Source organism: Hydra viridissima, unplaced genomic scaffold (genome assembly GCF_058129835.1).
Source record: "Hydra viridissima isolate aposymbiotic clone 2 unplaced genomic scaffold, HvirCarnegie_v1 scaffold_7, whole genome shotgun sequence".
In the NCBI taxonomy this organism is placed as follows: Eukaryota; Metazoa; Cnidaria; class Hydrozoa; order Anthoathecata; family Hydridae; genus Hydra; species Hydra viridissima.
Genome location: NW_028324306.1, coordinates 12,872,554 through 12,887,161, shown reverse-complemented (window position 1 = coordinate 12,887,161; position 14,608 = coordinate 12,872,554). Strand labels below are relative to the sequence as shown.

At 28.6% G+C, this 14,608-nt stretch overlaps 3 protein-coding genes across 7 annotated transcripts in view; 2 read left to right on the top strand and 1 right to left on the bottom strand.

Moving 5' to 3' along the window:
* Positions 1 to 4,947, top strand: part of LOC145184956 (huntingtin-interacting protein 1-like) — an 86,795-nt gene extending 81,848 nt beyond the window's left edge. For 4 of the 5 annotated variants that reach the window (XM_090093807.1, XM_090093812.1, XM_090093808.1 and 1 more), the window contains 15 exons: positions 154 to 261; positions 619 to 690; positions 936 to 1,006; positions 1,114 to 1,194; positions 1,691 to 1,720; positions 1,862 to 1,920; positions 2,029 to 2,059; positions 2,152 to 2,214; positions 2,412 to 2,512; positions 2,748 to 2,838; positions 2,982 to 3,054; positions 3,146 to 3,211; positions 3,396 to 3,460; positions 3,999 to 4,106; positions 4,218 to 4,947. In XM_090093807.1, the coding sequence (XP_089949933.1) occupies positions 154 to 261; positions 619 to 690; positions 936 to 1,006; positions 1,114 to 1,194; positions 1,691 to 1,720; positions 1,862 to 1,920; positions 2,029 to 2,059; positions 2,152 to 2,214; positions 2,412 to 2,512; positions 2,748 to 2,838; positions 2,982 to 3,054; positions 3,146 to 3,211; positions 3,396 to 3,460; positions 3,999 to 4,106; positions 4,218 to 4,232 (1,034 nt within the window). In that variant the 3' untranslated portion in view covers positions 4,233 to 4,947. Of the gene's footprint in view, positions 1 to 153; positions 262 to 618; positions 691 to 935; positions 1,007 to 1,113; positions 1,195 to 1,690; positions 1,721 to 1,861; positions 1,921 to 2,028; positions 2,060 to 2,151; positions 2,215 to 2,411; positions 2,513 to 2,747; positions 2,839 to 2,981; positions 3,055 to 3,145; positions 3,212 to 3,395; positions 3,461 to 3,998; positions 4,119 to 4,217 lie in introns of those variants that run through there. The other variant, XM_090093806.1, reaches the window with a different exon arrangement.
* A 2,264-nt stretch (positions 4,948 to 7,211) lies between these two features.
* On the bottom strand, positions 7,212 to 9,704 carry LOC145184220 (transmembrane 7 superfamily member 3-like). Its single transcript, XM_080059841.2, has one exon. It carries the CDS (start codon positions 9,398 to 9,400, stop codon positions 7,586 to 7,588), a length of 1,815 nt encoding a protein of 604 aa, XP_079915967.2. The 5' UTR covers positions 9,401 to 9,704; the 3' UTR covers positions 7,212 to 7,585.
* A 1,890-nt stretch (positions 9,705 to 11,594) lies between these two features.
* On the top strand, positions 11,595 to 14,583 carry LOC149886180 (uncharacterized). The gene is made up of 2 exons (XM_090093813.1): positions 11,595 to 11,884; positions 12,167 to 14,583. The coding sequence occupies exons 1-2, from the start codon at positions 11,665 to 11,667 to the stop codon at positions 14,410 to 14,412; spliced, it is 2,466 nt and encodes an 821-aa protein (XP_089949939.1). The 5' UTR covers positions 11,595 to 11,664; the 3' UTR covers positions 14,413 to 14,583.
* The last annotated feature ends 25 nt before the right edge of the window (positions 14,584 to 14,608 follow it).

The window sequence follows — 14,608 nt, the reverse complement described above, 5'->3', positions numbered from 1 at the left end:
TTTTAACATAAAAAATGATAAAATAAGTTATTAGAAATGCAGTGTAATTTGTGATACAACTCATCAAGGTTATGTTCTTAGTTCATATGTAAAATTTCTCTAATTTGATTTTTTTAGTTAAATTTGTTATATTTTCTTCTGTGTACACTATAGATGTCCTTCCACTTGTGAATCATCTGAATTCTACCTGCCACCGTATTAGTGATGCAATGATTCATGGGAAAGCAACATCTCATATGGGAGAAGTAGAAGACTCACAAAGTGAGTTTAATTTTTCTTTTATCTCTTATATACCTCAAATAACGAAAGATTTTTTGCCATTTTTATTTAAAAAGATACCAGTTCAATGATTAAAACATATAATACTTGTAGAGTAGTAGGTTCAAAAGTAAGGGTTTTTTTTGCTGCATTATTTGACAGGTTGTCGTCATTCAGAAGTTACAATGCTCACCTTAACAAGGCTTATTTATTTTGATGGATTCTATATTGTTTAGAACTGAGAGGGCAATTCATACTTTTGATCAGCTGAAAAATGAAATTTTTCAAATGTTCAGATTATGATTTTGTTCATTTTAGAGTAAACATTTCTTTATCAATATTTTTTGTGAATTATCTTAGAAATTGTTGCTGCATGCAAGAATATTGGGTATAAAACTTTAAGCTACCTTCATGGCTTCAAAGTAAACCAAGGTAAGCTTTTCTGTCATCTTTCTGTTATAATGAAATTAAAATCTAATGCAGTTATTTTAAAAATCAATATTATACCTTTATATTCTTGTTGTTTAAAAAATATTTATTAACTAAACGTCTAACTTATATTTAGTGTTATAAATTTAAAAAAAAATTTCTTCAGTGAGTTATCTTTTGTTTTTTACCTATTTGATTTATTCTTTTAAATGAAATAAGTGCATATTTAGTTACATATATTGTTTTAGAACCCCACTTTATAAATACAGAAAGTGATCTTTTACAGGCAGAAATATCATCTCTGCAGCAAATAACTGAAGTAGAATTTGCTTTGTTGCTATTTTAGTCTTTTTTGCTACTACATAAGTTTTATCTGTTGTTTTCTAAAATATGAAAGTTGTTAGTTAAAAGGTGAATTTTTTTCAGTGCCTTATGTTGAAGCAACATTCTGAAAAGTCAGGCAATAATGAAAATATTGTTGATGAAGAAATCCAGGCCACTGAACAGGTGAATTTTTAAATGACTTTTTTATTATTTTGCTGTGTTTCAATCCTTTCTCTGCTGCTGACCCCTGCCTTAAAGTTTAAAATTTAATGTAGTCTTAGTTTACATTTATTACTTTGCTATCTTTACTATTTTTATTTCTACCATCATCATCATCATCATCATCATCATCATCATCATCATCATCATCATCATCATCATCATCATCATCATCATCATCCATTGTCATCCTTATCGATTTTCATCATCATCCATTATCATCATCATCATCGATTGTCATCCTTATCGATTTTCATCATCATCCATTATCATCATCATCATCGATTGTCATCCTTATCGATTTTCATCATCATCCATTATCATCATCATCATCCATTGAAATCACAATAAATTTATAATTATTGTCATCATGATCACTGCTCTTAGTAATATTCAATACCATTTCATTACCATTTTTGTTATTACCATTTTTGTTATTACCATTATTGTTATTACATAGATTGTTGCTGATGCTGCAGCTAGAATTGAGGTAAAATTTTAGAACTATCCCTTTATTTAAATTTGCTTTTAGCCTTTTTTTTTGTATGTTTTGTAAAGTAAACTAGTATATTTACTTTGTTAAAACACAAAAAAAAATTGTTATTAATTATTTACTTTTATTTCACTGTAGGAAATGCTTAACAAATCTCGTAAAACTCAAACTGGAATTCAACTAGAAGTTAATGAAAGGTTTCTTTGTTTTTTGAATTTATTCTGTATATAAAGTTGTTTTGCATAAACTTCTAAAAATGTTGTTTTGTTTTCTTTAACTACATCTAAGATAAACTTTTATTTTAGAATATTGGATTCATGTACAAATCTCATGAAGGTAAGTCTTCTTTTGAATTTATTTCTCTGAGATGGGACACTAAATTAGATCTAAATGAGTTTATAAGCAATTGAAAAACTTTTTTTTTCTAGGCCATCCGTGAGTTAATATTGAAATCTAAAGACTTACAGGAGGAAATTGTGGCACAAGGAAGAGTGAGTTTCCTTATTGTCTCTTCTATGTGGTTTATTGCTTAAAAGCACACTATTATTAAAAAATACATAACTAGGTTTTTTTTCTAACTGAAAAAAAAAAAAAAAAAAGATGCTCTTTGTTTTGATTTTTTTTAAATGTTCTTCTGATTGCTTATTTTTATGGAAATAGATTTATTTTATTGGTTTTTTGAGTGTAGGGTTCAGCATCAGTAAAAGAGTTTTACAAACGTCACCACAAATGGGCAGAAGGTTTACTATCTGCTGCCAAATCTGTTGGTTATGGAGCCACAATACTTGTGTAGGTCTTTTCTTTTTTTTTCTCTGTAAATAATGGTTGAACAAAAATAAAAAACAGAAAAATAGGTTTAAAAGTAAACATAAATATATATTTTTAATTTACTCTCATGTTTTAAATGCAAAAAGATTTAAGTTTCTTTTTCCTAATTTTGAATCAAAAAAAATTTTGTGTTGTATAATAATTTGCATTTAATAGTTTTGTTATTTAAAAAAGCAACCAACATTTAATACTTTAGAGATGCTGCTGACAAAGTGATAGAGGGTAAAGGAAAGTTTGAAGAGCTGATTGTTGCTTCTCATGAAATTGCTGCATCAACTGCACAGCTGGTAACAAAAACTGAATTTTAAATATACTAGTGTTATTCTGTAAAAAACTAAATTAATATAAGTTGATAACATAAATAAAAAAATTATGTTTTGACTATTGTAAGAAAATAATTCAGTTAAATAAATACATTTACTTTAAATAGGTAGCTGCATCACGAGTTAAAGCTGCAAAAAATAGCCAAAAACTTCCACCTTTGATGACAGCTTCTAAAAATGGTGACTAATATTTTTAGTATCAATTTATTTAAGCCACCTAAATGCTATCAAGTATCTAATAATTTTTTCATGGTATCTTGTTTGTTTTAAGTTGGTGAAGCCACAGCTGGTGTAGTTGCTGCTGTAAAAAGTGGTGCTTCGATGACTGAAGAATCAAGTAAGAGATGTGAATATGGTTTATTAACTTTTACATGCTAGGCGGTTTAAAGTTTTTAGCGTCCAAATTTTTAAAAATCTAATTGTTTTGAGGAAAGATCTTCATGCAGTTTTTCCATATCATGTTAAAATTATTATGAAGAATATATATTTCTTTTATTGCTAATTTCAACTTTCGTTTTAAGAAGCTGTTCCAGATTATTCAAAGATGACTTTAACTCAAGCCAAAAGATATGAAATGAACAGCCAGGTAGGTTTTTTTTTTTCCTCAGCTTTCGCATTCAATATATCTATATATCAATATATCAATATATCACCTTTCTCATTCAATATATATCTCTAATAATTTCTTAAATGCTGATATAATTTAATTCTTTTAAAAACCCTTATCAAATCAAAATGTAAAGGCAAAAGCAAATATTGTAAATTTAACTTTGAATTATTTTTAAAAATTAAAAATAGTTTCTTAAAAAGTAAAAAAAAAAAAAAACGTTGCATAAGAATAGTAATGTCAAAGTAATATCAAAATAATGATTACAAAATAAGAAAAATAACAATGTAAAGATTACAAAAATGTTAATATAAAAAATGATAGTACCAAATTTGGAGGGATTTTGTTGTTACCTGAAGCCAATAAATTTGTAGTTCGATGTTAATATCTCGCACGATAAAACATACATACAGTTTGAAGCAGTGGACAATCTTGACCATCTTGAAAAAGTTTTTAAAGATTTATAACTTTTTAAATTTTGTGCAGCATTTTTTTTATGTGCAGTTTTTAACTTTAGGTTCGAATACATGAACTTGAAAATGAATTACAGAAAGAGCGCGAGAATCTTGGCCAGTTACGAAAAGCCCATTATCAAATTGCCGTTGAACTTTACGGTGAAGATCAGGTATTAAGTTGATGCGTGTTTCTAATTGTACTGTCTAATTTATACTAAATTAAATCTTTGACTATTTTCTCTAAAAATATATACTTATCTAAAAATATATACTGTCTGTAGGTTAATTTAAATTAATGAAGCTAAGATGAGATCGAAAGAATAAAATAACGCTTCAAGATTATCAAACATGTTTCATAGTGTGCAAAATACATTTATGCGTGTTTTATGTTGAGTATAATTTATATATGCATATATATGATATTCAATGTGTTATATGGAGGGTATATAATTATATATGTTAATCTATATACATAAACATGTGCTCTTTATACCATTATTACCATTACATTTTATAAAATTTTATTACGATTGATACTATGGCTTTTACTTTGCACAAATTCGTCTATTACATTCTAAGCGTTTTATATAAGAACCAAGCTTATTTAAGTTTTGTGTTTAAAAAGATTTCCAGTTTATTTATTTCTGGTTGATATAATTGTTAGAAGTTTAAATAAACAGTAGTGTATATATGGGGTTTTTTTTTTTTAATGTTAATTTTGTTAATCTTTGTACTATATTGTACTATTATCGCCGGCCATTTCTTCTGGAAATTCTTTTCGTATTTATTATTTCTATTTTGTTACTTACAAATTTTCGGTTAAATTAGTGCTAAGTTTTTTCTTTTTTTTTTTAAAGAGCAGTTGCTCTGTGGGAGGTGCTTTATATGTTATTATGAAATTTAAATTACTTCAAAGCAATTTTTTTAATAGTGATTTTTAATTTATTATACGATGAAGATTTTTATTGTTCTTTTGTAGAAAAACTACTTGAAGATAAATCAATAGTTAAAGTCTTTGATGTATTTTTATAGCTATAAGTTTTTAACATTTTAATTTGCAGCTAATTGTTTTAAAATTAATAGAGATTATTTCAAGAGTATAACCTTTTCTAATGTAAATGCCATACTATTATAATATCGAATTGTGCCGATAACTTAGTTTCACGTGACTAGTTGTAGACAACTAAAAAAAAGGAAAAAAAACCTAGGTTCAGATTCTCTTGATTCTGATTCTTTTCAAGAAACAAAGTTTGTCTGTTTTTCTGTAATTGCCCGCAAGGAAGTTTTAATAATATATATTTTTTTTATTATTACACTCCGCTATTTAGTCTCCGTTTTTCAGTCACTCTTAAATCAAAAAATTGACATTTTTTTCCACAGTTCACAAGATATCTTGTGAACTGTGGAAATGTTTTTTCGAAAAATATCCGTGGTATCCTAACAATGTCCACGAGGTTGTTGCATAAAGCGAAAATAACAAATCACCAAATCTTGAACAACTTGACGATGGAGCCTTAGAAGTGAATACCAAAGATTTGTTTCAATATTTCTTATCTTTTCATCCTTTTATTTCACAGTTGTAAAGTTGTAAAATTAAATGATTAAAAAGCGAAATAAAGTTTCTTTTACTCACAAAACTCATGGATCAAAGGCAAATTTTCTTATGATTATTAGGAAACTAAATAAACTCAAAAAACTTTGTCAATCAGCGTTAAAAAGTATGATGACTTCAGCTGATCTTCAAGTGATGCTAAAAGTTACCTTAAGATAAATGAATATAATCTATAGCTTATCTATTTGTCATTAATGTTCTTAGTTCTCTTTTTCCCTTATGCTTACTCAAGCCAACCGTGTTTATGGAATGGGTGGTCAGAAAAGAAGCGATAAGCAGTACTCCAATCATTAAAGAGACGGTCTAGATGATTAGGGAATTATAGGAAAAATTATGGTGGATTTGAGGAGTGCTTTAACAATTCAACATATAAGTTTTTGAAAAACTCAAATCTATTTTTATTACTTTTACTGATTTTCTGTCCAAATTGAATATTAAAAAGTATTTCTGTTGGACACAAAGTAAAATGCAAATGTAGAACATGTTTTTATTAAAAGGGAACTTGCATATTGTTAAATTTGCTGCAGCTCTTCTAGCACAGGTTTTTATTTGAAGAGAATGTTGTTTTCATCTCATCTGTGTGTTGTCAGAAAACAACAAGCTTACCTAGCCATTGAACAAAAGGTATTACCTGACACGAGTTAGTTTTCGGATTAAATTGTGCGCCAGCAATGATGAAATCTCTTGTGAGCGCCATTATTTATCAAGACGATTTGGTGAGGAGCGGAAAGAAGGTTAACAGATTGGTGATGATAGGGCTCGTGTTAGGATTGTGTGTTCGCAGGGTTGGTCAAAAACTTGAGGTCCAGAGGGAATCGAGTTAATGCCATTTCACAAAAGTTAACCAGAAGAGTGGTGTTTTCAATTTGCATACAATTGGTAGGTCATTTACCACTCTGGTTGGTTATGAATGATTTATAGTCTTTTAAAAAAAAGATTAGTTTGGCGAAAGGTTTGGCGTAATGAATTTCGTGATGAGAATATGAAGTGTGTACTTCAAGAAATTTATGGATGAAGTTTAAGTTGCAAGCGGTGATTGGGCTGGTGTGGTGATGAGGGAAAAGTCTGGGTTGGTGCAAGTTTTTTAGCGATTGGTGCTCATTCAAATTGGGGAAACTACTGTGGAGGATGCAACATGACAGAATTAGACATTGTGAAACGAGGGAACTATCGAGTTAATTCTGTAAAGTGTAGAAGCGCCCAATAATTCCTTAAATTTCTTAATTATTATGAAAAAGTTTTTGGTTCCTAAAGAGTTGACTTTGAAATTTAAAAAATTAAGCAACTACTTCCCTCCTCTACTACAAGAACTTTTGATGCTTTAAAACGCTTTATGTCAAAGGAATGTTGAGCACATTAAGAAAAAAAAAATTGAAAAATATTTATCTTGGTTTGTTAGATCATACAAGTTATTTAAACAAACATTCTTTAGATTTCAATTACTGAATATGGTGGGACAGTGGCGTAACTAGATGGGAACAAACCAAAGAAATGGGTCATAAAAACTTCTTAAAAAATCATTTAGCTTTGTTACCAACATTTTATCTCAGAAGAAAGACTCTTGACCAGTAGCGAAGTTAAAATTAAGAAAATCTTAACATAAAAAATTGTTTTCTTAATCTTTAACTTAAATTATCTTAAACCATCAAAACGATAACAAAAATTTAGCTCATTTAACAACTTCTGAAAAAAACAAAATAAAACTTTTTACACATTCTAAGAAAATATATTAAAATCATTTTGCAACTACATTATAAAGCATTAATATGCATATAAGATTAAATATATTAATATCACAAAGTAAGATTGGATGTAAAAAAAATTAAAATAATAAAAAAAATAGTTAAAAAACTGATAAAATTTCAACACTCAAAAATAAATTTAAAAAATATATATTAGCTCAAACATTTCAGCATTTAAAAAAAATTTGTTTGAAAAAATTAAATATTCTTTTAAAGTGTGTTTTTAAAGTAATAAAGCTTTTAATAATATTATTAAGACTTTTTCTTTTAAAAAAGTTCATAACTTATAAAATTTTTATATGCCTTCAGTAAATGATTTAGTAGGATGGTGTAAGGTTTGAGATGAAGTCTCTTCATTCCAGTAAGGGTTGACAGGTGGTTGACTTCTACTAAAACTTGAATGAGGATAGTCTGGAGGAGAATCAAAATTATTTTCATAACCATAGTAAGCTCTTGAAGTAGGTTGTTCATTGTTAAGCAAAGATGTTTGTTCATTAAAAGATGAGCTGCCTGTTTTTATTTTGTATAAAGGTTTCTGTATTGGAGTACAATTAGAATGATTGTTAAATGGAAGTTTTTTAGTTGTACAATATTGCACAACTACTCCAATTAAAAACAAACAACTCCAAACAACTGAAAGCATAAACTCTTGTTCTTGATATGGTGGATGCAAAAAAATTGTACCTTGCTGATAATCTATTAGCCGCAGCATAACATTCTGGATGATAAAGTGCAAGTTTGATTGTAGAAAGTAATTTGCCAGAAGAATGACAAGATAAGATCCCAAGAGTGAAGAACAAAAATAACAACTCACTTTTGGAAAAAACAACATTATTAAAGAGATAAAAATGGACATGGAGGCAAATGCAATACAAAAGTTGTTAATCTCAAACCAAAGATTCATGGCACCAAAAGGTGTATAGAATAAAATTGAAGACAGGAGTATTCCCAAAACAACATTTATACCTAACAAACTTATAAAGAGGCATTTTCTAAACAAGTGTATAAACAACAAAAATGCACCTCCTAATATTGACCATAAAGATGAAATGATTATCAAATCTTTGAAATTTATTTCAACTACAAAAATAGCAATAAGAATGTCACTAACCATCCAAAACAACAGTGAGCCACAAGTAAACAACAACACTTTAAGGTATTTATATCCCGCAAAACATATGAATATACCAAAAATTGCAAGAATGATTAACAAAATAAGTTTATAAACTGATTTTTGTACACACTCACTATTATCAGACAATGCTATATTACAGCCATATGTCACAGCTGGGACATAAGATGAAAATAAGCCATTACTTTTATCAGTAACAATTATATTAAATATAATACCATGTCCAATAATTGTTGGAACTTGCAGTAACAATTTATGATCTCCAGTAAACATTTTTAACCATATGCCATTCTTTTTAATGTCAGAAGGATTTGTCATTTTGGAAAGGGCATTGAAAAATCCTTTTTTTGTGTAATCATTTGATTCTAAATAGTTGTAGTAAATGTCATATGTCAATAAATAGGTATCAGGGTTATCAGAAGCATCACAGTTTGGAGGGTTAGAAGTACTTTGAAAATATTTACTTGCTCTTTCAAAGACTATTCTAGTGTGCATTAAATCATATTCAATATGAATATTTGGATCTATTAGCATTGCGCAAGTTAGACAACATCCTCCTGGTATTGGTGATAGAGGTTTACCTGCAACAGCTATTAACCAACTTTCTACAACTTCATTTTGGTTTGAACCAATACCAATGTAAGTACTTACATTAGAACCATGGGTAATCATTTTAATAATACCAGAATCTGAAGCATTATTTTCATAGCCATACTTTGAATATGGAAAAAATGAAGTCACAACTTTTTTATAAAGTGAGTGGCCTTGAAAATTTAAAAAGCTATAGTTTGAATTTGGTGGAATGTTAATATTCACCTTATTGTAAGTTAATGATGGAGATAAGAGAACTTCAATTGGTATATTTAATTCAGCAGCAATGTCAGCATGTAATTTTACACCGCTTACTTCATTGATTAGTTTATTATAAACTGGTTGAATGATGATAACTAGTTTTATTAGAAGTACAAAAAAGAGCATTCCAAAGTCACAATTAGATTTATCTTTAGTATATTGTTTTACCAATTATAGTAGAATAACCTTCTTTAGCCTATTTACAAAAACACTATAGATTTAAAAGTTAAGTCCAATATATTCATAACTGTTTAGCTGCCTCTTTTATTGTCTTTTTGCCAACAACTTTTCGAGAAAAATTAACTTGAAAATTTTTTTTATTATTCTTTATTGTGTTCATATGAATTTTATAACCACTAATGCAAGACGAAGTCACATGCCTTTTCTGTCTTTACATATTCCAGAATCGAATGTAAATAGAAAAAATTCCCTGTTTACATGAGATAATTTTTGTAAGGATATTTCTACACATCATTACTTTTCTTTACGAGTAATAACGTCTTTCCAAACGGGGTATATACGGGACGAAACCGACAAAAAATTACTCTTAGAAAATTATAAACATCATCTTTAAGTTTAATTAACATCATTTTTTAAGTTTTAAGTTATTAAAAACCGTGACGAATACAAAAAATTATAAACAACTTCAACGTGATTTACACTATGTTAATGGTATTACACGATGCTATGGAAGACTAGAAAATGCGTCTATCACGTCAGATATGAAACATCCTATCTTCTTATCGCGTGATTCAGAATTCACTAACTTAGTTGTTTTACTATCATCACTCGCCCTGGTGGGAAGGATTTTTCGAAAGTTTGTTGCTTTGATCAAACATTGCCTCGGTAAGGTAATAGCAAATGCCCGCTTTACATACGAAGTACTTCTGACCATATTAGCCGAAGTCGAAGCAGTTATTAACAATCGTCCAATTACATTTTCATAAAAAAATGCCTGGAGATACCCCATTATCATCAAATCACATGCTTTATGTTTGAACATGAACTTCAAAGCAATTAAGGAAGATTTAATGGAGTGTAATTTAAATACACGTAGTACATACATTGAGAGTGTTCTAAATCATTATTGGAAGCGCTGGCCAAAAGAATACACCACCGAGCTTAGAGAATATTATAAACACACAAAAAGAAGTGTCACAAACCAAATTAAATTAAAAGGTTGCGCATTAACCCATGAGCCAAATGCTAAACGCGGATTGTGGAAAGCCGAAATAGTCTAGAAGTTGATCAGGTCGCATGACAAGCAAGTTAGGTTCGTTAACAATGGAAATACAATTGTAATCAAACAACCCATTAACAAACAATATTTGTTGGAAACTTCATAACACTGGATGAAAAGATTATTCACGTGAAACTTAGCGATGAAGATGACGTTGAACTTTTAGTGTAAGCATTTGCGTATTGTTTCATTTCCGTATCGTTATCATTCCGATATGATATTGGAAAAAAAGTGTCATTGAAATAACGAGAGTTCCGGTAAATACCGAGATTTAATTAAACTAACTACAATACCGGTTAAAATTTTTTATACCGATTTTTTTTTGTAATCATTCCGATGACACTTTTTTTGTCCAGTATCATTCGGAATGATAACGATACGGAAATAAAACGATACGCAAACACTTATTTTAGTGAGAAATTGTTGGGCTGCACAGTGGGCCAGAATTCACTTTTACTGGACAAAATTCGTAACTAATTTAATATTAGAGCTATATTCACTAAAATTAGTATGAGTACTAATATGATGTCTGTGCTTTTTATGAAGGTAATATTTTTTATTTCGTTGCTATGGATACCTTTATTTTGCTTAGCAACAACCTATTTTGTTATCTGCAGATATTTTATAAGTGCTATATTCACTAAATTTTGGCATGAGTACCATTATGAGATCACACTTCTTACAAAAGTGATAATTTTTTAAATTTAGTTGCTATGGATACTTATATTGCTTAGTTACTGGATACTCTCCTTAGTTACAAAGTGGTAAATTGATATTTGAATATTTTATCGGATTTTTGACTCACCTATATTGAAAAACAATTGAGTATTTAGGTAAATAACGTTTTACGAATAATAAAAGCAAAAAATAGTGCAAGAAAACATTGTAAATTTTAAATTGCATCAAAAATTATAAAACAATAATATCGTTTGAACCTTCCTACACTCTAAAAACAATCCGTTAGAAAAAGTTACGGACTGCGTGTCTCCGTTAACTTAACGAAGTAATTCGTTTCCAAAAACAACAAAATTAACGGAGTAAAGTTAACAAATTACGTAATCTTCGAAATTCCATTAATTCAACGGATTAAATAATAAAATACGTTGAAAAAAATAAAATTTTTTTTTTAAAAAGGTTACCGAAAGAAATTATGAAGTGCTTCCTCTGTAGATTGTATTTTTCTTCATTACATGTCCTTTTTTCTCATTTTCGAAATTTACATGGATTGACTTCGAGAGGTTCAGAAGTCAAATGCACTTTTGATAAATGCAGTAGAGTTTTCCTAAGTTTCATAAAGTTAAGAAAACATTATGAAACCCAGCATTCAACAATTCCTGATGAGATCAAAGCTGCAAGTTCAACTACCACTAGTTAGTTTCTTTTTATTTTGTTCAATCGTATGTATGTATGTATGTATGTATGTATGTATGTTACATATATTATATATATATATATATATATATATATATATATATATATATATATATATATATATATATATGTATATATATATATATATATATATATATATATATATATATATATATATATATAATATATGTAACATATATATATATATATATACATTTATATATATATATATATATACATTTTTTCTTTTATATAAATTGTTTTCTGTAATTTTTTTTTAGATATCACTGATGAAGAAATAACAATTGAAAGCCAAAGGATTAACACAGATGACATTATTGAGGATGTAGAACAAACCACATCCATTAACTTGGAAGTTTCAATTATGAAATTTTTTTCAGAATTATCTGCAAAAGGTAACATTACTTTAAGTAACTCACAAATGATAATGGAAAATATAATTGGAGTTGTAAATGACATATCATTTTTTGGTTCACAATTGCTTAAAGATCTGATAATCCAGTTAAGTTTAACACAGGATAATACAAGTATCAATGAAGCTTTAATAAAAATGCAAAACATTTGTAATATAACAAATAACATTGATACAATTCATAAAAGGGAAAAGTGGTTAGTGGACAATGGTTTTTTTATAAAACCAATAGAAATACCTCTTGGCATGCGATTAGAACAAAGATTTTCAGCTGGTTTAAAATCAATGCAATCTGTAATTGTAGAAGATAAATGTTATTTTGTTCCAATTGATCAGCTTCTTGCAAAGATAATGGAGTCTGCATCCGAAAAAATTATTTTTCCAATGTACCGTCCTAGTTCAATTCCAACAAGAATTAGAGATTTCTTTGACACACGAAGATTTCACAGTCATCCTTTTCTCCAAAAATATCCAAAAACATTTTTACTTCATTTTTTTGTTGATGCATTTGAAGTAACTAATGTGTTAGGAAGTCATACAATTGTTCATAAACTTGAGGCTTTATACATGCAAGTTAGAAATGTTTTGCCAGAGTATCAGTCCAAGACAGACAGCATTTATTTGATTGGAATATGGTATGCTTTAGATGCCAATATTACAAGCTATTCATATGATAACATTTTGAAAAATGTTTTATGTCAGCTCCAAGAATTAGAAAGTGAGCAAGGGGTTCAAGTTATAGTAAATGGAAAGAAAATAACTATTCATGCAATAATTGTCATTTTTTCTGCAGATAATTTAGGAGCACATTCCTTATTTGGTTTTATGGAAAGTTTTCGTGCCACCTATTTTTGTCGTTTTTGTAAATGTACTCAATCTGAATTGCAAGAAACCTATAGGTCAATAGTTTTTGAAAAACGAACAATAGCTGATTACAATCTGTGTGTAGTTGAGTCTCAATCAACTGATTATGATCCTTCCAAAACTGGCATAAAACATGGTTGTTCTTTAAACTGTCTTAACTGGTTTCACTGTATAGAACAAAGTGCTGTAGATTGTATGCATGATTTGTTGGAAGGAGTAGTGCCGTTAGAAATATGTCTTGTGTTACGGACTCTTACAGACAAAAAAATTATTTCCCTTGTAGATATAAATAATGCAATAAATAATTTTAATTACTCCTTGGCAGACAAAAATAGCAAACCACCAGAAATAAATCTTCAGAATTTACGTATTGAAGCTGCTGAATCATGGTGCTTGATACGGAATTTGCCTCTCATGATAGGCAAATATATTCCAGATGAAGAACCCCACTGGAAACTTTTGGTTCTATTATTAGGATGTTTGGATATTATTTTTGCTCCTGAAATAACAGATGGTCTTATTACTCAACTTGAATTTTTAATCGAAGAGCATCATTACTACTTTAAATCAGTTTACCCAGAAAACAGTTTAATCCCAAAGCATCACTTTATGCTGCATTACCCAGAGTGTATGGCTAAGTTTGGGCCATTAAGTAGATATTGGTGTATGCGATTTGAGGCAAAACATCGTTTTGCTAAAGAACTTTCTTCAGTTATACGTAACTTTAAAAACATCTGTTACTCAGTCATGCATCGATACCAATTGAAACTTGCTAATTGCTTATTTAGTAGGTCATTGTATTCAGATAATAAGCAGCTTGGTAAATGTGATAAGGTTATTGTTGGAAATTTGCAGGTAGAAATTGGAAACACCATATGTGAATCATTGAATTTAAATATATTTGATGAGGTTTATGTTGCTCATTCAATTACTTTTGGATCATATGAAATCAAATTAGGTTGCATTTTATGTCATGATGTTGTTGAAAGTTATCCACAATTAGGAGAGTTGCTCTGCATTGTTCATATTAAACCTAAAACTTTTTTGGTGTTGAATCCACTAGAAACAGTTAATTTCAATGAGCATTTTCATGCTTATGTGGTAAAAAGAAATGAAAATTTGTTTAAAAATATTGTTATCAATGCAGATGATTGTAAAGATTATCACCCTTATAACATTACTAACTTAAATGATCAAATGTTTGTCGGCATACGCTATAGAATTTTTTAATTGTTATTGTTAGCAGTTATGATTTTGTCAATAGTTAAATTCATTACTTATTGAGAATAACTTTAAATTTTTGATTACTTACAGAGTTGTACATTTTAACAAATACTCTTTTTCTCATTTTTTAATATTTATTACATGGAGGTGTTGTTTTTTTAAGCAAATACTGCTTTATAATACTTGTTATGTTTATATAAAG

What these genes read in the sequence shown, in the direction of transcription:
- LOC145184220 (XM_080059841.2), bottom strand. Translation starts at nt 9,400, where the DNA reads ATGCTCTTTTTTGTACTTCTAATAAAACTAGTTATCATCATTCAACCA.
- LOC149886180 (XM_090093813.1), top strand. Translation starts at nt 11,665, where the DNA reads ATGAAGTGCTTCCTCTGTAGATTGTATTTTTCTTCATTACATGTCCTT. An exon ending in TGCAAGTTCAACTACCACTA is followed by an intron (nt 11,885 to 12,166) that starts GTTAGTTTCTTT and finishes ATTTTTTTTTAG; the next exon opens with ATATCACTGATGAAGAAATA.